This window comes from Borostomias antarcticus (genome assembly GCF_949987555.1).
Source record: "Borostomias antarcticus genome assembly, chromosome: 22".
Taxonomy (NCBI): domain Eukaryota; kingdom Metazoa; phylum Chordata; class Actinopteri; order Stomiiformes; family Stomiidae; genus Borostomias; species Borostomias antarcticus.
This window is the reverse complement of record NC_140255.1, coordinates 13,879,549-13,903,284: the sequence shown is the minus strand read 5'-3', so window position 1 is coordinate 13,903,284 and position 23,736 is coordinate 13,879,549. Positions and strand designations below refer to the sequence as shown.

Genomic DNA, 23,736 nt, shown 5'->3' with positions numbered 1-23,736 from the left:
GTAAGTGAACACCAGGACCTTGAAGTGGATCCTGAGGTGCACAGGGAGCCAGTGCAGAGAGGCCAGGATGGGGGTGATGTGGCACAATTTTTTTTTCGCCCTGGTGAGCAACCTGGCCGCAGCATTCTGGACCAGTTGCAACTGGTCCACAGATGCTTTGTTTAAGCAGGTGAACAAAGAATTGCAATAGTCCAACCTGGAGGATTTAAAAGCATGGACAGACATTTCCAGCTCACCATGAGCAACAATGGACCGAAGTTTTGCGATATTCCTCAGATGGAAAAAACAGGTGCGAGTTAAAGACTTAACATGTTTATCTAGATGCATAGACCGATCAAAAGTCACACCAAGGTTCCTCAGGTTGAGGCGTACATTTCCACTGAGGGACACCATGTGATCTTTCATTGAAGAAAGACACCCCATGGGAGATACTGTAGATAGATCCACTTTAATAACCCCCCCCCCCCGGGGAGGGGTGGTGGGGCGGGGTTATTAAAGTGCAGCAGCAAGACGAACAGAGACGTTACATAATAGATCAAGAATAACATTTACATAATATGAAAGTATTACAGTAGCTCTGTCTTCTGAAGACCCTCCACACATACACTCACCCTGTATGTTCAGCAACCCTGCCAAGGTGGGCCTCAGTGTAAGAGACCTCCACATAGATAGATAGATAGATAGATAGATAGATAGATAGATAGATAGATAGATAGATAGATAGATAGATAGATAGATAGATAGATAGATAGATAGATAGATAGATAGATAGATAGATAGATAGATAGATAGATAGATAGATAGATAGATAGATAGATAGATAGATAGATAGATAGATAGATAGATAGATAGATAGATAGATAGATAGATAGATAGATAGATAGATAGATAGATAGATAGATAGATAGATAGATAGATAGATAGATAGATAGATAGATAGATAGATAGATAGATAGACAGACTATTCACCAAGGTGCCCCTAAAGTAACTGCCCCTTAGGGATAAACGTTTTAGAATTGAATATTGGAGCATGGTTATGTACTGTATGGCAGTGGTTGTGGCCTTAGCAGACCTCTGCACTCACACCCAGCAAGACCAGGACAGTGTCCACCCAGCAGTTTGGTTTGATATGGTGCATTTAGGGTCAATCCTTTGTGTTATTGTTGCCTTTATACTTAATATGCATCATACGATAGTGCTTACACTGCTGATTGTATCACTGCACCTGGCTCACCAAAGGACAAGCCAGACTGTAAATATTAAAGACAAAGAGGGAAACTGGTTGGTTTCACTGAGGACCTGGAATGGAACAGAAGAGAGACCCCTTGCCTCCTTGACTGGAATAACAGTCAACACAACAAACTATACCTGTACTTTAGCTACTAATATATTAATAGATGTTGATCTATTGAAATGGACTGAATCGTGACTGGTGCCAATGTGATGTGCCTCTTGTAGGCAGTTTCACGCAAAATGTTTTATATTTTTAAGAAAATTGTTGAATTTGGCATATTACGAAACTTGAAGTTTTGAAGAAGGCACACAATATAACAAATACCATTTTAAGATCATTAAATACGATTTATCTGTTAGCAAAGTAGACTTGTTTTATTCCCACCCCATCCTACCTGCCTGTCTGAAGTGTGAAAAGCTCAAAATCATTGAAGGGGGATTTCTCAGCCATAGTAGCTGATTTTAGATCTGCCAACATTCAAATAAGCATATCTCCTTCAGCTATTGTGAGATACCCACCATTTGAAAGCTTACAATCTGCACTTTTGCAATCTGTTAAAAAATAGAAAATTGACCTTGCTTGACATGAGGCACAGAACACCAGAAGTCACAACATTTTCGAAGTGTAGCATTCTTTATTAAATATCCTCTTGAGAGCTTCATTTAGTATTTAATTTTCTCCCAAATAAAAACAAACAAACAATTGACACAAACATCTGATCAGCACCAAGAACATGACATTCATTGACAAGATGGCTGCCATGTGAGAAGGCGATGACACGGAGTGGTTGACTGATCTGCAACTGCATAACTTCACCAACTTCATCAACTCCAGGCACAGAGTATTAAACATGCTGGACATATCCCAAGAATCTTACACAACTCGGTTTCCTTGTTTCCTCCCCTTTCTAACTGATCAAACAGGTCTAAGGAAGCCAGGAGGCAAGGAATGGAAGGAGGCAAGGAGACAAGGAGGGCATGTGAGATGCAGCCATTGCTATTTGTATTTATGCTGTGCATAAATGACCACATGCTGCAATGCAATCTTGCTCTTTGCCTGAGAGGGAAGCATACACATTGAGTGACAGAAAGGGAGAGCATATTAGCGCCAATTTCAACCGTTTTCGTTCCCAAAGTTATACACATTCGCACTGGTATATAGCTTTGATACAGGTTACTTTCATGATATGACATAATGACTTATAAGCTGTTTTCAGCCAACCACTAACTAGTCTCAATTGGCACATGTAGGCAACTAATGGTAACTTTAGTTGGGAAGTCGAATGTTACCATTATAATTATAATATGTTACCATTATATAATTATAAGATGTGGAGTTAGCATTTCTACAGAAGGCATTTTCTTATTTGACAAACTAAATATTATTTAGGCTACATCCCCATCTATCCATGCTATATACAACACTGTCTGTACTATATTATTAGTGGTTTATGTAGCACTTGACTGCTTGGGATAAACTCCATGTGTTGATTTGGTAAGACGGTTTAGGAAATACAGTACGTATGATTTATGACATTCCTGGGTGTCTGACCACTCTTTAACTGACCACTCTTTAACACACTCCCATCTCATCATCTGTAAAAACATATACCCAAGCTGAGAGGAACACAAAAAAGCAAGGTGTTAGTCGGTGACCAAAGTTAAAGGATCATCTTCATATCATATCATATATCATATCATAGGAGTCAGTCTCATTTAAGTGCACTGAAGCTGTGTCCTGGTAAAACAGAGTAACTGTACATCTATTTTGTGTGACTAGATATAGGTGACTATGCAAAGTATGTGATGTGTGTAATAGTGAATGATAAATATTCCATAAACTCTGCTTTCGAAGAACAGCCCCTAAATTATGAGTGAATTAGAAATGTGAGGAACAAAACATGGCAACACGTAGGAACACTCACCAACACATTAGCAAGTCACTGTAATCAGTCAACTCTGAAATAAGATTTAGCCCCAGTTCAAGCTTGCTCATTTCCACCAGTCTTCCTCACTTTCATCATACTTTTCATCAGTCTGAGGGCGCCACCTAGAGGTATAACAGATGACTGTTCTCTCCCATTACCAGAAAGGTCTGTTTTTTAAGTTGAATGGAAAATTGAGCTTGTGGTTGAGTTCTTCAGGACTCATTATCCCAGTGTGGGTCTTTGGGGGTGGCCCAGCAGTGAGGAACTGATGCAGAGGATGCTGGGAGATGGAGTTTACTGCCTCTTGCTCTCCAGGATGGCTCTCCAGTCATGGGCCCAGGACAACAGGCAGCGCTGGGTGGGGCTGGGGGGCAGGTGTTTGTTGTGGCAGGCTGTAAACAGGATGTGCTCCCAGGTGGGGTTGGGTTCCACTCCTGGACGAGATGGAGATTAGATCACAGCCCAAAAATGGCAAATTTCTGAGACCGATATAGAAGGGGATGGAATGAATTCAGGTGTATGGATTTTTGCACAGGAGTACACTTGCGAGTGCATGCACACGCACAAAAGCATACAAACAAACTCACCAAGGATGTCCGGCTTGTCATCTATGAGGATGTCTCCTGTCACCACAGTTTTGTCTCTGGTCAGAATGATCTGCTCCAGGAACTCATGGCCCAGGTGCTTATCTATCCAGGCGTACTGGACACACACACATACACACACACAAACACGCACGTTTAGATACAGCAATCACAACAACCATAGTCCAAAAAACCCACGCTACCAACAAAACATTATGTGCTGTATAAACTTTTTTTAAACTGTATAAAGATTTTGTTATATGGGACTACGCCTACCTTTTCATATGTACAGTATTTGTAATGCTTAATAGGACTGGTGCAAATGAAGACGTCGGTGCTGAGGAAAGAAGTCAAACAGCCCTTAGTTATCAATGGAAAACTATGGACAGAATAAATTAGACTCGAACAACTTGTACATTGTATTGAATCATGATGCATCAGTCAAATGCAACCTTGCAACCTACGTCAGTTAGCAAACAGTCTTCCTCAAAGGAGAACAATGAGCTAGAACAGAGGTGGCGGAAATGGCTAGCTCTGATAACGCTGTATATATCTGTTGACAAAGCGCGGGCCCCAATGAAACACACAGAGAGTAAAGCGCAGGCGGGCCTCCGGCAGCTCTGACCACCTCCGACACACATCCAGTCTGTTTGCAGGAAGAGTATGATGTGTAGTATGATGACATGTGCCCTCTACAAGCTACACCCACGTGGCAAAGACATACAGTACAGTACAGTACACAGGGTGTTCTGAATGTGTCCTTCCTGACAGGGTTAGTGTAGGCCTAGCTGTACTGTCCAAGGCTCTAGAGCCCCTCCCCCAACCATCTGGCCTTTCTATGCAGTTTGTTGACATGACACGACCTTTAGACGAGTGGTATTCTACACTATGTTTTTTTCACCAACATGTCCATCTTCCAATAGCCAAATTCCGATTTTAATTCTGGTTAGTCTCGGCTTACAGTGTGGAGCAGCCAGAACTAGATTCTGGTTCAAATGTCTGACCTTGTAGGCTAGTTATATAACACTACAGGATGTATGTAGCATTGGCTGTCTTTGAGCTAGTATCCAACAGCCTCATTTCACCAGGAGAAGCTTCTAGCAAGTAAATGTACTAACCCTGTGTGTGAGTGTGACTCTGATTGCAGTTGTCAACTTGTCATCACTTACTTCTCCATATTGGCCATCTCTCTGACAGCCTCCACTCCTCCAGGGAGGGGCTCCAGCTCCATGAAGAAGTCTTTCGACTCCCAGATACTCATGGCCTTCTCCTATAGTCAATTCACACACACACGCACACACACACACACACACACACACACACACACACACACACACACACACACACACACACACACACACACACACACACACACACAAACAATGGTTCATTATCAACAGGCTTTAGAAAGAGAGGGGAGGGGGTGGCTGACAGAGAATTTATGGCCGGTTTCACCCACACTACTTGCATAAGTCTGCACCTGTCCAAAGTCCTCATTAACTAGGTGACATTATGAACCCATTCTAAGGATGTCATGGGAGATCCAGAGCATGTTTTAAAATGGATTACCTTGGAACTGCAGTGAATGAAAAGGCTTTGGTCAATAGTCATGTAACAAACTATAGATGCATTAGCATTTCAAAACAAGGATCTGTCAAAAAGGTACTGTACATGATTGACTGCACAACTAACATTCAATTCACAATCCACTATATAGTGTCCTTTGATGCAAACAAATTGGAAAACTATAATAACTTCATAATAACATTAACCATGCAAGGTTATCTTGTTCCTCATTTGGCAATGCCTTGAATTGGCAGCCGTGTCCACTTACACACAGGTCACTCTGCAGCAGTCCGTACTGTGTTGACACCCAGAACCCCCGCCTGTCCTCCAGGGCGATGAAAGGTTCGTCGGGGTACCTCGCGCGGTACTTCTTTAGGAATCCCCCTTCGAAGTCCGCGAGGACCCCGTCCATGTCCACGAGCACCCGGAGTCTCTTATCGGAGGAGGAAGACGACATGTTCGCGGAAATCCACTTACATTGGCCACGGAGCAAGGTTCTCTCTCTTCCGAGCAGACCTACAACCCTTGACAATAATGACATTATGTCTGTCTCCCTGTATCGCTAATTTCGTTACGTTTTACGTTAGATGCAAGAAATACCCCTTTCACAAGTCGATATGAGCATTTGGAAGTCCAAATTAAATACGAAAATTATTTGAATAAAACTAGTTTTTGATATTGCCATCTGTTAATTTCTTGTCGGACTGTTTTCTTTGCAGACATGTCACTTCAGCGAAGCAACTAACGTTAGCAGCCTAGCTATGCCAGTGCAGTGGTATGTTGACCAGCAAGCAGGTCAAATGTGACATGCCTAAAAGGTCACTGTAGGCTACTTGTTTACAGTGGTCCAATGAGTGTCCGACAGACTATCTCTCATCTCATGCTCTTGTCTATTGCAAAGCAGATTTGGAGTAGCCTTACATATCACCCTGAGCTAATTAGAGAGTGGTGCAGTCTAGCCTACTGTACATTCAGTTCAAGAATGTGCAGCTTTGTGTACTACTACTGCCTGCTGCAGTCGAGATCAGGATAGTGGAGTCCTGCGAGACGTCTTTCTTTGCCATAGTTTAGCATAAAGTGCAGAACACCATTATCGTGAACAATCCAGCGACACACATCGATAGGGTTTCGTCCATACAAGCATTTATGAAATTCCAATGCGCTCTACATACATTCTACCGTTTTTTTTAATAAGTAGGTAAGTAATCTCATTTTTTATAATATCTTTGCGCAGTAAGCATATCCGGTTGTTTTTTTGTATACCAAAAACCCGGATATGCTTACTGTGGTTCCTGTGTCAGTTTTTTTTTTTTACGGGACAGCAGCAAATATTATGCACAGCTTTCTTGTATAGGGCATGTGCATGACATATGCCAACACATTTGTATGTTTATTGCTTTTGATAATGTTTAATTTATTATAAATATAAATGAGTGGGATATGACCGTGGTGGATGTCTATTATTAATATTCTAACTAGCAAGCAGGGAATTGGTCCACCAGGTTTACCAGAACTTAACCACAATTTTTAGTGCTTCAACTCTACTTAATGGTCCAACACCAATGCTGCATTCAACTCAAGGGCAGGTTGTTGTTGTTGTTGGCTGTGGGCTATTTGAAGCAACCACAGACAGGTGTTTCGTACACTCGACATAAACAGGCCACTTGCAGTATTGATATTGATATTATTCATATGATAATCAACGAAGTCTGAAAACAGTTTCATATAAGGGTTTTTTCAACACCTTAACTGAAGGATACACGGACACAACCTGGCAACCCTCGCAAGTCTCACGATACTTTCCTCTCAGAGGCGGCTGTGTGGCCCCCTGTTTCAGTCCGGACGGAGTTATTTCTGACATTTGAATGAAAAACTGTGCGTTTTGCCTCCACTTCGGACAGATGAAATAATGGCTTCAGCCTTGGAGCAGTTCGTGAACAATGTGCGGCAGCTCTCCGCTCAAGGTTGGTGCACTAAACTGTTTTTATTATCAGATGAGCTGGTACTATTCGCTAATGCTAACCAATGCTTTACGGTTGATAGCATGCTAACTGGCTAACGTTAGCTAACGTTAGCCCAGCAGCCAAACTGGATAGATCCTCCTTTTTGCTTTATCATTTAAACACGCCGCTAGAATGTGCGTTTTAGGCAGCGAGACTCAACTAAAGTAGCACCAAAGGAAACGTTAGGACCTCTGGTCTACAGTGATTTACTCCGACTACCCTACAGTTTAATATATCTTGTGAAATCGCACTTTTTATTTTTGTTAGTGAAAATAATTTCTGGGGAATGCCTACCGGTAGTCCCACCCACCGCGCGTACTATTGGCCGAGAGGCAGTATATGTCTTATACTATTGGTTAGAAGCGCTGTCTGTTATCACTACCTTTATCGCTAATGTGCAGGCCTTGACAGGAGGGCACTTGACCGACCGATAGATTTTACAGTTGCTTGCTAACGTTAGCTATTTGCATGAGCTCATACAGACTGTTAGCATCAGCTAGACACATTTCATTGGGGGAAAAAAAGGCCAAATTGAATCTACATAAAATATGTTTAGCAAGTTTTCATATTAGCTACTTACTTTAATAATCATTTTCACATGCAAACTATCTTATCTAAGTGGATTTGTACGGCTGTTTTTCCAGTAGTGTTTTTATTCACTAGTTGTTTTTTCAAATAGCATTTTCGTTTGATAGAGGCCTTTTTGTCATCGAGTAAAAATCAAAATGCAAATCTCTTTACCTTATCTTGTCTTTGGTGTCTCTCCAGGTCAGATGACTCAACTGTGTGAACTGATCAACAAGAGTGGGGAGCTGCTAGCCAAGAACCTGTCCCACCTGGACACAGTGCTGGGGGCCTTGGACATCCAGGAGCACTCCCTGGGTGTGCTGGCTGTTCTGTGAGTAACGTTATCCCCAGAACCATTCGGATACTACAGTCTCTTCCTCCTCTCTGTCTTGTTGCTTCTATGCTGCACTGAGATGGCTGTCTACCCTGGCAGTAGATTTGACTCTGTCTCACACTTATCACTATCCCCCCTCTCTCGGTCTCACTCACACTCCTTGAATTGGTCCCTCTTTCTTATTCTCCCCCCACCTCTCTCTCTTTCCCCTCCCTCTCTCTTTCCCTCTTTCCCCTGGCACTCCCTCTCTACAGGTTTGTGAAGTTCTCCATGCCAAACATCCCTGATTTTGAGACACTCTTTTCCCAAGTCCAACTCTTCATCAGCACCTGCAACGGGGAGCACGTCCGATATGCAACAGACACTTGTGAGTTTCTCAGCTTGACTAACGTCAAAACACATCAGATCTGTAATTTCAACTGATGTTCAGAAACATCTGTCTCTGGAAGTGCCAGTCCAAGGATTATAGTAATGTTTCTCAAGGTCACTCAGAAGTGGTGGCACTCTGTTGGTCAATTTTGATGGGCACTGAGGGAGTGTAACCCTCTCCTTTCCTCTCTCCCTCTCCTCTCTCTCCTTTCCTCTCTCCTACTCTCTTCCTTCTCTCAATCTTCTTTTACTCTCTCTCTCCTCTTCTTCTCTCTTCCCTCTCTCCAACTCTTTTCCCTATCTCCTTTCTCACTCCCTCCTCTCATACTCTCCTCTCCTCTCCTAGTTGCTGGCCTGTGCCATCAGTTGACAAATGCGCTAGTAGAAAGAAAACAGGTAAGACTTGCTGAACAGGAGCATGCCTAGTGAACCACAAGCACTACTACATGTTGTGTGTCAATTCAGAATGATCATTCTGTGTTGCCCATTGGATATGCATGGAGTTTTTACCTAAAACACTTTAGGTAAACTAAACTAAATTTAGTGGCGCAGTCTACAGTAAGTCTGCTTTGTTGCCAGTGTATCTCTATGCATGGAAGAGGACTGCATGCTTATAAAAGGAAAGGTTAAAAAAAAGTTGGTATTTTGAGTGAACTAATGCGCTCAACATCTCTTCTCTCTTTCCAGCCATTGAGGGGTGTCGGCATCCTAAAACAGGCAATAGATAAAATGCAGATGAACACAAACCAACTTACCTCAGTTCATGCAGACCTGTGTCAGGTGGGTACACTTCCTTACAAACACTAGCGACTGGTTTCCTAGGCACAGATTAAGACCTGGATTACTCTAGCGTGGAGGTCCATGGCTACGTTTTTGAACAAGGAAAACGATCCATGATTTCATGCGAAATTGCAACCGCATATCACACCACCATTAAAGAGCACATCAAACAGGTGATTTATGAGTTTTAGCTACAGCAATCAAGGGTATATTGTTCTTGGCTAGTAGCATAGTCTATAATATTGTGAGTTTAAAATGCAGCTGTCGAGCCATCCAACCAGGGCTGAAAATTAACACCGCCACCCGCTGGTAAAATTACCATTTGGTGACTAAATTTCGGAGGCTATCCGCCACGCTGGCAGGTAAATGTTTGTACCAGAGTCATGTAATAAATTATGCGTGCGATGTCGCCACATCCATGCCATAGACCGGCGTTCTGTTTGTTGTGTGTTGCACTTAAATAGCTCCCCAGCTGCACCAAATAAAGTTTTCAGTCACATGACTGTTGCGAAGCCTCGCGCACTAGGAGAGACTGGTGACGCGAGGCTACTCGCGCACAGAAAATCGTTCCCATTTACCTCAGAGGACGCGCGCTACTACAGTCGACACCTGTGGAGAAGGCGAAGACAAATTAAACTAATTTATTAGAAATTTTACTTTGGCCTCTTCCTTAAGCATGTATTCAACATAATACTATTATCTGGATGAAAAGTACTAAAACAGATGTATAATGTGACAAAAAAGGCAATTTATTAGTTTGGCCGGTAAAAAATATACTTGGCCGGTGGATTTTTTCATCTAACAGGCCCATTGGCAGGTGAGCCAAAAAGTTAATTTTCAGCCCTGCATCCAACCAACGCCAACAGTCACCAACAAATACATTTCCATCCCCAACAAATACATTACCCCGTTTGTGTTCCATGTCTGGTGCGTGTTGCATACGTGAACACCAAAAAGGGATTTCCAGGCATGCATATGGTTAAATTAATAATCTTCTTTATATGAATTTGACGACACAGAAAACGGCACACACACACACATCACTTGTGCAGCAGTCACATAGCTAGTACGACGACAAAGATAGTACGCTAATTACTAGGTGCAAACGTGGGTCTTTTTTCGGGAAAAACGATGTCGTGTAATCGGGGTCTACGTATTCCAAGACTAGGAAGCGCTTTCAATGGTGACTCTCCATTGACATCTTAAACTGGCCATAGATCAGTCACAGTGTACAAACCCACCTGCTATATACTGTTTGCAAAAGCGACATTCTATCCAGGTTCTTCTAGCTTGTAGTCCCACGACGGAGACCCAATGTGGGCCAAAAGGTCTCCTAAAAATCCATGTTAGCTCCTCTCCACTGTTGTGGTAGCTGTGTCTATAATATGCCTCCATCCGTCCTCCCACAGCTGTGCTTGTTAGCCAAGTGCTTCAAGCCCGTCCTTCCCTTCCTGGAGCAGGACATGATGGACATCTGTAAGGAGAACGGAGCTTACGACGCCAAGCACTTTCTATGTTACTACTATTACGGAGGCATGATCTACACGGGTCTCAAGAATTTTGAAAGAGCACTGTATTTTTATGAACAGGTAGGCCTACGTTTTGATTTTTATTTGATTGTTATCTGGAACTTAAAAGCACAATGTCTCAAGGGAATATGATACAAAGAAAATCCCAGAGGATAGCATTTAACAGAATTCCTGAAAACACAAAGTGGTCCTCGATGGAAACAAACAGCACCCAATACATGTTAACAAATACGCACAGGTATGTGAATGGCTTATTAGTCTCAATGGAACCGTGACCCGACTCTTCTTGGTTGGGCTTCCCTTATGAAATGTGTATATTATGTAGAGGAGATTAACATACAGAATAAATGTTTTTTATGCTTGTATACAGTACAAATCAATGTTTCCCCCTAGGATGGAGCGGTAGCAGCGGAGCTGCTCGTGACTGAATGTTAATGCAAAATCATGTACAGTCGTGGAATGAAATTTGTCTTCTGGTCGATCTAGCGATCAGTAAAATCGGCCAAATTAGAGGTGGACAACACTGGATTCCTCTTGGCCTACGGAATCTTGCTAGCCTGGTTTTGACTAGTTTGGAGTCGATTAGTGTTGTTATAAGCATGGAACTTAACTGCCTATTGACCACCATTCAGATGTGAGCACTATACTGCTACAGGTGTGTGAATTGACCTCCATATGAAGCGTCCGTAGTGCAAAATAATATCACTACTGTTAGTTTCTGAAGAGATAAGACGGAGTCCACTCCTCTCGCAGCAGTGGATTTCATCAATGCATATAGGGGAAAAGCTGCACATGTATACAAGGCTACTTGCTACTTATACAGTATAGCAAGAATAAGGCCCTGGAAAAACGTGTCCAGGAGTATGATACTCTGCTTTCCTCTCCTCCCCATCCCCTATCCTCTCCTCTCTCATGTCCTCTCCACTCCTCTCCTTCGCAGGCAATAACCACTCCAGCCATGGCAGTGAGCCACATCATGTTGGAGGCCTACAAGAAGTACATTCTGGTGTCCCTGATCCTGCACGGCAAAGTGCAGCAGTTGCCCAAATACACTTCACAGATCGTAGGCAGGTTCATCAAGGTGAGGATGATAATGCTTTTCACAGTTCGAAGGCACATTAAATTGCTTATTTATTTATTTTAGACAGAGGGATCAGTATACCAGTGTGCAAGTCAAACGGCTTCATAACAAAACCACTGTAGATATTGCATTTCCTTCCACATACCTTCTTCATGTATTAACGGTTTATGTACAGTATTAACTGTTCCTCTGCCCCCCCCCCCCCCCCAAGCCTCTGAGCAACGCCTACCATGAGCTGGCCCAGGTGTATGCCACCAACAACCCGGCCGAGCTGCGCAGCCTGGTCAACAGACACGGCGAGACGTTCACACGTGACAACAATACTGGCCTGGTCAAACAGTGCCTGTCCTCCCTCTACAAGAAGAACATCCAGAGGCTAACCAAGGTCTGACTGACTGACTGACTGACTGACTAAATGAATGAATGCATTCTGCCTCTATTATGTAAATATATCCCACTCCCATAACATTAGCCATATTAGCCTGGAGCAGAGGTCAACCGGCAAAATCGATTAATCGGCGCCAATAGAACTATCGTTATTGGCTGAACTTGAGCAAATACATTACCCCTGACATAAGTCCACACTAACCAAAACATAATCGCAGAAAATGACGTTTTCGCTGTCTGGCCAATGATCGCTGTCACCCGGCTACACCGTTAACACTCCAGTCGCTCCGCTTGTCTGAAGCAGGCATCTGATCATCCTTTTTCCCATTTTGTCCCCTATGTAGCTAATGAGGCCATTAATAATAGACTGGGCTATTTACCAAATTATTAAAAAACTGGTTTATTATAAGATTATCTGTAGCGAGTAGACAGCCTACTCGTCCTCTTTGCATCATAATGAACCACAATAACGATGTCATCCACTCAGAAAATAAAGTAGGCTAGCCTACTGATCATTCGCTGTGTAGGCTACAACCTGCCATGTGTAAAAACATGATCACATACGAGTTGGACATGCATGGAATGAAATCTTTCTGTTCACGAATGTGTTTTCATGGCGGTTTGGTGCTTTGACTTTAAAATGTGTGCTATCTGCACACCACCAGGTCAGGGAAACCAGCAACTTTGTACATCTTCTGCCTGATGGTTCGCTGTCTGGTTGCTGAAGGCATACTGACGTGCTCTTCCAAGCGCATAACTCCAGTGCAACTCTTCTCACCGCACGGCACACGGTGGTTTTGTGGACCTGCATGGTGTCCCCCACCACATTTTGCATCGAGCTGGTTGAAAAATATCGCAACGTGATGCAGACTTGAAGAGTCGGAGGTAGAGCCCCGTTCAGGTCCAACTGGTGCTGGATGTCTAGCATGCAGCTAGCATGTCGGTTATAGACATAATTTGCTCTCGTCTAAACTGATAAAGGGCGTGGATGTCTAGATCATCGTATACATCTAGGGGACGAATTCGGTCTCTTAGTACCCTCTCTCTGCGTATATTATTCTCCTTCAAATCGCTCTAATGCTAATCTTTCAACTGGTAAAAATGCCATTCTGTTCAACTCTGTTCAACTTAGTTATTTAAAGTTATAATTTAAATTGTACACCTACTAAGGGTTAGGTGTAAGATTTGAATTATAATTTATGCCTAAGTTCAGGTGGTGCAACACATAAATGTTAGTAGCTCGTAAACTCCGACCTAAGTTACGTTCAAACTAAGCTACGTTCCAACTTACGATCAGCTGGTGCAACCCAGTGCTGCTGATCCCTTTCTCCTCTTCTTGCCCCTCTCTCTTTGCAGACGTTCCTGACGTTGTCCTTACAGGACATGGCCAGTCGAGTGCAGCTGTCTGGTCCCCAGGAGGCTGAGAAGTATGTCCTACACATGGTGAGTATCCAGGCGTGGACTGGCATTGGACACTCGGCAGGTGGGCCGGGTCGACCACAAGGTCCTCCTGCCCCCTACCCTCTCTACCTGTGGACGTCTGAGAGGGGGGACGTGGGGGAAGTGATACAGTGGCAATTCACAGACATGTCATCTTATCTGTTCTAGAGGAATCATATTATTCTCTCTTGATTCCAACCAACTGTTCAGGGGGCAAGCAAGTTGCAGCAGTCACCTGCCCAATGTGTTTGGACTCACTCACACCTCTTCTCCCTTCTAGATCGAAGATGGCGAGATCTATGCTAGTATCAACCAGAAGGATGGCATGGTCTGTTTCCACGACAACCCTGAAAAATACAACAACCCCGCAATGCTCCACAAAATTGACCAAGAGGTACGCTTTCACGCCGATGGCATCTTTAGCTGATAAGTCTCTTTATTGTCCTTATTGTTTCATTCTTATGTTTTGTACATAGTTTTGGACTCATGTTTTGTTTTTAGTCTTAGCACTTTCACGTTTTTAATCCGTCGCACTTTGAGATTTTCTTAAATGTTAAATGTTAAATGTAAAGAGAAATAAAAATAAAATCTATTATTATTATTATTATGATCATTATTATTATGATGAATTCTGCATTGCTGCTATGAGTGCTACTGTTACATAAGTGAAGATCTTTTCTTCTCTCCCTCCCAGATGTTGAAGTGTATAGAGCTGGATGAGAAACTAAAGTCCATGGATCAGGAAATCACAGTAAACCCGCAGTTTGTGCAGAAGGTAGGAAGTGCCAATTCCCTGCTATCAACTCCCATATCACTAGCCTCACATCACCAGGCTCTCCTTGGGGAGATTTCTTGCCTGATTTCTATTCGCTTGGTTTCTGGTCTAGAGCCAACTGGTATCGTGTCACTCAAATGCCAAATCAAACTGCCTTGTCACCAGGGGTGAAAATTAACATTTTGGCTCACGGTGAGTCACCTGGCAAGGGGACTGTAGATGAAAAATCTACCGGCCAAGTATATATTTTTTTCAGATAGCCTTCCGAAATCTAGTCGCCAATTGGAAATTTGATCTGCATTTGGCCGGTGGCAGGTGTTAATTTTCAGCCCTGCTTGTCACGCCAGTCGCTAACAATTACAATAAAACATGAACATATCAAACGAAGTAGCCTATTCCAGAAGAAGTTCTTTCCGCATTGCATCGTAGGTTTATGGATAGGCCTGTTTTTGGACAGGGGGATCACTGTCCGCTTAGACCGGAAACCAAAACTACAAAGCAAATAGGACCCAGGCTACATATCATACACCACATTGGATGTGATGGGTGTGTGTGCGCGCGTGCATGTGTGGGTGGGTGTAACCATGATTGGTTCTTCATTGGCTCAGTATTAAGTAGATCCAGTGTGTTAAAGCCTAATGGTCATATAAATTGTTGTGTTTCAGAGTATGGGAACGCAGGAGGATGATGTTGGAAGCAAAACGTCAAGTTACTCCTGAGGGCCTTGGATTGGGGGGAGCCCTGCCTGACGACGGGTTCTCATTGGATGCTACTTTTTTTTTTAAAGGAAAAGATACAAACATTCTATTGAGTATGGACATTGGTCAAGGAAAATCTAAATGTGTGGAATGATAAATTTGGTTATTTCTTTCTTCACGGTGTCTTGAGGAAACCTTTAACGAGAAAAAAAACAACAATTTTGTCAGTGTTTTATTTATCAATGTTCGAGTGGGAGAACCACTGCTGCATCAACAACCACAATAATAAAAACTGGACTTATTTGTTCAAAAAGTGGACTTATTTGTTCATAAAGTATGTGTCATAATCACTGTTCGTTTCTGTTGCATGGTCTGAGTCACCTATAGTATTTGGAGGGCATCACAACAGGTAGACACATGGCTACAATTTAACAAAACTAAATGTTCTCTTCTTGTCAAGATCGGTAATTTTAGTCTGAATCTTGAATTATAACAATGTAGATTTGATATTATCAAAGCATATGTGATTCTGTACACGCCCTTGACCAAATGCAGAGAGGGTAGTGCTTTTCACAAAATTGGGGCACTGTTTATAGGTCCGCTAGAGGTCGCTCTCGCACTGTATTGTGGATTGAATTGACTGAGGCAAGTGTGGTAAACTAGTGGTAAACAGCTCTGTTGTCACGATGTAATCTTTGAGGGATCGAGACTGTACGATTGTGGATCTGTCGTAATAAATTGTTTCAGAGTATTGCACTGGATTCTTTTACATTTTGAGGACGGCTACCTTTCTAATAGATTTCCCTTGTTTATGTAAAATTAAGTACAATTTATGCGACCAACCTTTGACAGGCGGATATGGCCAGTAATACAGATTTGAGCCAATCACATGGTAGCCTCCCCCGCACAGGGGCGGGGTATAATGAGGTAATCGCAGGGTGCCTCGTGCCTGTCAATCATGTTCTCTTCACTCTCTCATTGGTGCATCGAGACATTAATGAGGCGGGACTTGGAAAGCTCGCCCTGTACAGTTAAAATTCCATTGCCAACCATTTAGCTAGCTAGGCTAGCTACTGTAACTGTCACAATCAGCAAGCTTGCTAACTATTTAGCCACACTACCAACGATTTACCAAGGAGGGAAGAACGTAACATACTACCCCAGACATGGATCTATTTGCTGAAGGAATGTCTATCTTCTAAATCGGGAGTATTTCAGAATTGTCTGGATGTGTGCTGCACCTTCGTGATACTGTGTGGCTAGCTATCTCTCAGGCTAGCCAACTCCGAACAATCGCTGGATAACCTGGCTGATTCTAAGTGACTTGGGGTTGTGGTAGACTCCCAGCGTCGGAAGGCAGAGCGTTTCATCGCTGAAAATAGTCCCACCGAATGTCGTGTCCATCATGAGTCCCGCCGGGTGCCCTCATGTGAACGGTTTCAAAGTGGATAACTGGAAACAGAATCTGCGGGTCATATACCAGTGCTTTGTGTGGAGTGGATCAGCCGAGACCAGGAAACGCAAGGTAAATAAACTGGAAACGAAGACAACATGCAGCCAGCCAGGCGCAGACCGCACTGCAACAAGCCTGATGCGTTGACAGCCCGTGAATTGCCAGATAGCCGCCACCAAGCCGCGCACACTCGGAAGCAACTGTCGGCTTAGCCGCATATATGAAAGGCTGTCCATTCGTTTGGAGGACCACATTTTGGTGGCTTGCCACTATTGTCCCGCCGTGTGTGTGTGTGTGTGTGTGTGTGTGTGCGGGCGCGGGCGCGCGTGCATGCGTGTGTGTGTGTGTGTGTGTGTGTGCGTGTGTGTGTGTGTGTGTGTGTGTGTGTGTGTGTGTGTGTGTGTGTGTGTGTGTGTGTGACTGAAAGAAAGATGTTATCCTGCCTGTGCTCGCCCGCCTGTGCTTTGCGGCTGCCCTTTAAAGAGAGACATGAGTGTTGGAGAACCAGGGGCAAATATTTGGGGAGCCTTATCCGCCTAATTGCCTGGGTGCCCCTTGATAGACGGCAGAGTAGCCCATAGGCTTCTGGTCCTGATGTCACTGCAGCTTCTTTCACTGCAGCAGTGCTATCATCACTTGTGGAAGAAGAGAGCCTATGCTGCCCCTTTCTGCGTGTGTGTGTGTGTGTATGTGTGTGTGTGTGTACCTGTCTGGCTAATTAGATATCTTGCCATGCTATGTATGATGACATCCATTCCTTTATTGATCTCTCTCTCTTTTCTCTCTCTCTCTCTCTCTCTCTCTCTCTCTCTCTCTCTCTCTCTCCCTCTCTCTCTGTCCTCGGTCCCTCTCTACTAGCCCACTCCTCTGCCACAGTCACCCCTCCCTAGTAGGCCCCGATACACCGACACCGTTTATTCCCCATCAGTAATGCTACATAAAAACCGGTCACGGCCCATGAAGCCAAGGGGCTAGGGGCCATAAATGCAGCTGCACTGCATCACAACAGAAGAGCCGTAACCAATATCCCATAAACACACACACCTGGCATCTCCAGCTGGACTGAGTTCATATTCATCCGACTCCATGTTCACCAGATATCTTCACACCCTGTGTTAGGTTATATGTATAAGGCCCAAGAATATTACGGTTGTGTGTTTTTGAGAGAAATTGTGTGATGGGGTGTGTTAATGTGGTTGTGTTGTAACGTGTGTTAATGTGGTTGTGTCGTAACGTGTTAATGTGGTTGTGTCGTAACGTGTTAATGTGGTTGTGTTGTAACGTGTGTTAATGTGATCGTGTTGTAACGTGACGTGTGTTAATGTGGTTGTGTTGTCCAATAGACAGCGAGTGGAGTGGACAGGGACGCTGCACTGCGAGCAGTCCCGGACTGGGCTTGTTGTGTCTAATCAGATCAGACATGCCGGTCTGAGGGGCTGTATATACAGTAGCAGAGATGACACCTGGCTAGAACACCTTCCCACCCAAGCTCTCACTCAGCCCCTCTCTCTCTCTCTCTCTCTCTCTCTCTCTCGATCTCTCTTCCTCTCTCTCTCCCCCCAAGGCTCTCCCATCCAGTCCCTCCTGTTAGGTCCCACTTTTTTTTTTTCTGTAGCCTGCTTTCTCTGTCTCATTTGATTGCTTTTCTCTCTTTCTCCACTTTGTTCTCTCTCCCTCTTTCTCTCCTTCTCCTCCCGCAGTCGCCTAACTCCATGGAAACCTCAATTAAGGGTCAACGGGAGTGAGTGATGCAGGGGTGATGATGGAGGGATGGAAGAGGAGGAGGAGCAAACAAACGCGCCGGCGCATCTGCAGAGGTTCTCGTGATGAGAAGCCGATTGGCTTATTTGTCAGATTTAGAAGCAGCCAGTGTCAGGTCAGACAGGAAGGAGAGAGGAGGCAGACAGGAAGGAGAGATGAGGCAGACAGGAAGGAGAGAGGAGGCAGACAGGAAGGAGAGAGGAGGAGGATACTGATGCTTTCAACATTCAGTTGGCCCCAAGGGACGGATCCTTTCGTTCATAATATTAAGTAATTCATGCATGGATTTGCCTTACTGTGTGTTTGTGTCGGTGGGTGTCTGTCTCTCTCTCTGTCAAGCAGCTCCACACACAGCGATGCCCCTCCCCATTGCCTACACTGTCCGGCCTCTCCGTGCCCCCAACCCCCCCCCACCACAACTACAGTAACATGAGGACAGGCAGAGAGAGAGTTGCACATTTATAGCACTCATGCATGGCAAATAATATCGTTCCGCTCATCTCAGCATTACCATTTGTCCCAACCCGCTCTCCGTCCTTGCCCTAATAAAAGGGGTTGACTCGGGGGTGTTGGGTTCTGTACCTGGGAACCACTATGCTCTTGGAGCAGGAGCGCTGATCTAGGAACAGGTCATTTTGTTGTTCTATAGCCTAACCATATCATAATTATAATTACCTAAAAGGATACAACCGACCGTAGATCTGAGATGGTTTGTGAATGCAGACCCAGGCCCGTTTCCTCTATAGTAGCCATCATTTGATTAGTGGGTGAGGCAGAGCGATACAGTCCTGTAATATATCCTCCTCCCTCCCTCCTAACCCATCTATAATTCATACTACATATAACCAGCGGCTATTCTTCATACTTTATTCAGTCAGGAGGAACGTGGCCAGAATACATATGATATCCAGTGAGGGCAGTGGGCTGTGGTCAGAACGGGGTCCAGGTCTGGGGCCCGTCATGGCTGGGAGGGTAAGAATTTTTTTGGGGGGGGGGGGGCACATTAAATACTCTTGAATCAGAGTAAGGAGAAGGGTGAAGAGGGGTAGGTAGGCTTTCGCCAATGTCGCATATTTATGCCTCTTTGTAATTCATGGCCTCTCTAAATGCTGAAACACGCAGGGGTGGGATGACTGGAATATTCGATTTTTTGTACATCTTTTTTTAAATTTATTTTATTTTTTTTGTCTGGGAACACATGTTGATAACAGCGTGAGATCAGGCGGAGCATCAGTGACCGTTGCGGCCTGCCGGCGTTAACGGCGTTCTGTTGTGGTGCAGACGGTCACAAAGCCGTTTTGGATATTAGCCGGGGTGAAGGACGGTCAGAGGAGTCAGTGCAGTAGTGGGATGCAGTTGAGCAATGATGACACACACACGCACACAAAGGACACCCTCACTCACTCAGTACAGTAGCCTAGTTTTTTTCCTCTCCTCAATGCTCTTTCATATTTGCTCGTTCTACGCTCACTAGCTCACAGGCACGCTAGGCCCTCTCCTCTGCACACTTTGAACTGTCACTATCTGTTCTCCACCGCCCCTCTCTCTCCCTCTCCACCTCTCTCTCTCACACTCTCTCCCTTGTTCTCTCTCTCTCCTCTTCTTACTTCAAGCCACCTTCAACACTTTCTCCTCCTTCCAACGCAACCCGAACAGAGTGCTGCATCTGTGTGTGTGTATGTGTTGTAGACACATAGAGAGCCTTACGAGGAGTACAAGGAAGCGTGTGTTTGTGTATGTCTGTGTGGGTGTCCTGCTGATGTCTATCAATTGTCCAGGTCACCAGGAGCCTGTTGTGGATCAATACTGCCGGGGGGGGGTAGAGAGAGGGAGGGCGGGAAAGAGAAGAAGTGTATGATGGGAACATGGGACAGAGCAGAGAGTGAAAGGAATGAGGAAGCCAGTGTTGTGCTCGTGTGCGGACAGAGTGGGAGTGTGTTTGTGTGCGCTGGGTACTCTGGCACCGCAGGATACCCTGACCCCCAGGCCTGCTCTCTCCTGAGGGGAGCTTATTACATTCTGCAACCTGAGCAAGAGGCATGAGGGGGCCGGGAGAGAGAAAATCATATTCTCCCTTCTCGTCCTTCACATATTCCTCCTTTCCTTCTCTCTTTCTGCTCTCTCTCTCACTCGCAGCTCCCCTCCTGTCCATTCTTTCTCTCCCCCATCCCTCTCTCCCTCCCTCCATCTCTGCTCTGTCAGAGACCAGGTGCTGTGCCACATGAAACATTCGCTCAAGACTCCACCAGGCTTTGATCACACAGCATTGGCTTTGGCATCCCCCCTCTTTCCTTCCCTCTCTCTCTCCTTCCCTCTCTCTCTCACGCTCTCCCTCTCTCATTATCCTTTCTCTCTCTGCAAGCCCATATCACCCCTCTCTACTTCTCCCCCTCTTTCTGTCTTATTCACTTTGTCATTTGCACACACACACACACATACTCACTCGCTCACTCGGTGTGTGATTTTTCCCTCTGTGCTGGCAGCAGGCCAGGCCATGGTCAGACCATGCAAAAGTCAGGATGCTCACTCAGTCATGGACGTTTGGTCACGCGCCGGTGCAGTAGGCCGCGCAAGCACACCACTAGGAACCTTTGAGGAAGGTGAGGAACGCTCCACGAATTTGCGAGGAAGTAGGCTATGCCATTCACTTTGATCCTGCAAGTAATTCTATAAATCTGTCATTCGACTTTCTCCATAATCCGCAAAGTCTGATTGTTAATTCCTTGTGTCAATTATGTTTTTATCACCAGTGTCAGTCAATCCAAGGTTAGGAGTGAACATGCACCTATTCAACAGTATTCATAGGCCACATTTACACTACTGTGTTAAGAGTGGGCGAGCTCGTCGTAGCCTACAAGAGCGCAAATTCCAAATAATGATATGGCATGTTAGAGTTGCTTTGGAGGAGGTAGCGGTGGCTATCAGTAACCTATTTAATTAAATACATTTTGTAAGCCTACGTAAAGATGGTGGTGATGTATGTCAATAAAATAGACATATACAAAATTCAGATGATGGCAGTTGGTATGAGTTGGCATAGCACCAACATTTTTCTGAGGTATTAGTGCTCCTATATGGCCTCATAACCCACATCATTAATGAACAGCCATTGTCCCTTATACTGATAAGTACAAAGAACAGCCTATGTTTCCACTCCATGATATTCAGGTGGCTGAGACGCAGGAGCTATGCGAATCACCCTGGCTCTGCGTGTGATTGGCTGCACCATGGGCATCTATCCGCGATCCGCACTTGTTTGAGGGGCTGCACAGGTGGTGAACATTTGGTGTTGAGTTGACTCTGTCCCTCTCCCCTCCTGCAGGCCAAGTCGTGTATCTGTCACATGTGCGGCGCCCACCTGAACCGCCTCCACTCCTGCCTCTACTGCGTCTTCTTCGGCTGCTTCACCAAGAAACACATCCACGAGCACGCCAAGAACAAACGACACAACCTGGGTAAGACGCACGCGCACACAAAGACACACACACACACAAAGACACACGCAAAGACACGCACACAATCAGTGCCCCTGAAACAGCCTGATTAGGAGAGGCCCACCCTCCCTCCCTCCCTCCCTCCTCCACCTCTCCACCCTCATAAACACCGCTGCGCCCCGACCAGAGGCTGCTAACCAGCTAATTACCCTGTAGAGAGCTCTAATAAGCACCCAGCCTGGAGACAGGGTAAATAATCATTGGTAGTGTGTGCTTGTTTGTGTGTAGGCCTATGTCTCAAACACCATCTTAGCGGAATGTCACACCTTGTTTTTGTGTTGTCGTTTATGATGGAAGAACACAGCTCACGGTGAGAAATGAGGACCAACATGTATCTCTCATTCATTATGCAACCTCACGCAACATGATTGCAACACAGCGTCACATGGAATACACTGGGCCTGATGGGAGTCCTCTGTGTGATTGACTACAGTAGATGGCTGCCTGGCACACAGGTTGGAGTCTTGGAGGATTTCTCCATGTATCAACACTGAGGAATTTGACTACATTTGTGTGTGTCTGTGTGTGTGTGTCAGTGTGTGTGTCTTTGTATGTGTCTGTGTGATGTGTTGTGTGTGTTGGACTGTGTCGTGTGTGTGTGTGTGTGTGTGTTGGACTGTGTTGTGTATGTGTGTGTGTGTGTGTGTGTGTGTGTGTGTTGGACTGTGTGTGTGTGTTGGACTGTGTTGTGTGTGTATGTGTGTTGTGTGTGTGTGTGTGTGTGTGTTGAACTGTGTCGCGTGTGTGTGTGTGTCCTGAGATGACCAGGCACGGTAATAATGTGTCTAACTTGTGAATGAAACTGCCGCTGTGCTGTGAGCAGAGAAAAGGACAGATCTCACCAGAGTGCAGAGTAATTAAGTCATCCTAACAGTCCCCATAGAATTACTCCTCCCCCTCCTCTTCCTCCACCATCTCCCCCTCCTCCTCCTCCTCTCCTCCTCTACACCTCCTCCTCTCCCCCTCCTTCTCTTCTCTTTCTCTCTCTCTTGCTGTCATCCTCCTCCACCTTCTCCTCTTCCTCATCCTTCCCCTCTTCCTCCACCATCTCGTCCTGCGCTCCTCCTCTCCACGTCCTCTTCCTCCACCACCATCCCGTCCTCCTCCACCAGCTCCCCCTCCTCCTCTCCCTCTCCTCCTCCTCTCCACCTCCTCTTCCTCCACCACCATCCCCTCCTCCTCCCCTCCTCCTCCACTATCTCCCCCTCCTCCTCTCCTCCTCTGCACCTCCTCCTCTCCCCCTCCTCCTCTTCTCTCTCTCTCTCTTGCTGTCCTCTACAGTTGTTCTCAGCCGTCTTCCTTCAGCCTGGTTGGTCTGTTGTTCTGCTGGTGTCCTCATGTCTGTCTGCTCACTTTACGTCCGTCCTTCTCCATCTCGCTCTTTTCCTGTCCTCTCGCTATGTTCCCATGGTTACCCGAAGGCCCTTCCACCCAGCAGGATTGTTTATGGTCTCATTGAAAGAGAGAAAGAGAGACTCTCTCCTCGTCTCTTCTCACATATTTAGCAGGTGAAACAGCAGATCAATGCTGCTTAATATCTTTAATACCTGGTGTGTGTGCGTGTGTGTGTGTGTGTGCACGTGCGTGCGTGGTAACAGAGCGGGCTTGCCCCTGCACTGTAAAAGCCAGCCTGTCTTTTTAAGGCTGTCAATTAGAGTACATATCTGGACTCCGAATTTTGAGGTTATTTATACCAACTGTATTTATCTTGTCATAAACAGACATAAATATAAACATTTTGCTTTGTCATAAGC

At 45.0% G+C, this 23,736-nt stretch overlaps 3 protein-coding genes across 4 annotated transcripts in view; 2 read left to right on the top strand and 1 right to left on the bottom strand.

Moving 5' to 3' along the window:
- Positions 1-2,027: 2,027 nt before the first annotated feature.
- nt5m (5',3'-nucleotidase, mitochondrial) lies at positions 2,028-6,157 on the bottom strand. The gene is made up of 5 exons (XM_084456309.1): positions 5,580-6,157; positions 4,915-5,015; positions 4,022-4,082; positions 3,749-3,863; positions 2,028-3,595 (listed from the first exon to the last, which is right to left on the bottom strand). Exons 1-5 carry the CDS (start codon positions 5,850-5,852, stop codon positions 3,456-3,458), a joined length of 690 nt encoding a protein of 229 aa, XP_084312435.1. The 5' UTR covers positions 5,853-6,157; the 3' UTR covers positions 2,028-3,455.
- Positions 6,158-7,135: 978 nt separating this feature from the next.
- Positions 7,136-15,966, top strand: cops3 (COP9 signalosome subunit 3). Its single transcript, XM_084456307.1, has 12 exons — positions 7,136-7,275; positions 8,083-8,212; positions 8,470-8,582; positions 8,931-8,980; positions 9,272-9,364; positions 10,774-10,953; positions 11,834-11,974; positions 12,186-12,359; positions 13,718-13,804; positions 14,082-14,195; positions 14,496-14,576; positions 15,242-15,966. The coding sequence occupies exons 1-12, from the start codon at positions 7,221-7,223 to the stop codon at positions 15,293-15,295; spliced, it is 1,272 nt and encodes a 423-aa protein (XP_084312433.1). The 5' UTR covers positions 7,136-7,220; the 3' UTR covers positions 15,296-15,966.
- A 362-nt stretch (positions 15,967-16,328) lies between these two features.
- usp22 (ubiquitin specific peptidase 22) overlaps positions 16,329-23,736 on the top strand; it is a 15,698-nt gene continuing 8,290 nt past the window's right edge. For both annotated transcript variants that reach the window (XR_014630970.1, XM_084456305.1), the window contains exons 1-2: positions 16,329-16,799; positions 21,811-21,943. Coding sequence is in view for 1 of the 2 variants with exons in the window: in XM_084456305.1 (XP_084312431.1) it covers positions 16,680-16,799; positions 21,811-21,943 (253 nt within the window). In the remaining variant the exon portion in view is untranslated. The remainder of the gene's footprint in view (positions 16,800-21,810; positions 21,944-23,736) is intronic.

Excerpts from the sequence above, each read along its gene's own strand:
- nt5m (XM_084456309.1), bottom strand. The coding sequence starts at position 5,852 with ATGTCATTATTGTCAAGGGTTGTAGGTCTGCTCGGAAGAGAGAGAACC. Across the intron at positions 4,083-4,914 it reads GAGATGGCCAATATGGAGAA|CACCGACGTCTTCATTTGCA; the intron begins GTAAGTGATGAC and ends TTCTTTCCTCAG. Across the intron at positions 3,864-4,021 it reads AATACTGTACATATGAAAAG|TACGCCTGGATAGATAAGCA; the intron begins GTAGGCGTAGTC and ends GTGTGTGTCCAG.
- cops3 (XM_084456307.1), top strand. The coding sequence starts at position 7,221 with ATGGCTTCAGCCTTGGAGCAGTTCGTGAACAATGTGCGGCAGCTCTCC. Across the intron at positions 9,365-10,773 it reads TTCATGCAGACCTGTGTCAG|CTGTGCTTGTTAGCCAAGTG; the intron begins GTGGGTACACTT and ends GTCCTCCCACAG. Across the intron at positions 14,577-15,241 it reads ACCCGCAGTTTGTGCAGAAG|AGTATGGGAACGCAGGAGGA; the intron begins GTAGGAAGTGCC and ends GTTGTGTTTCAG.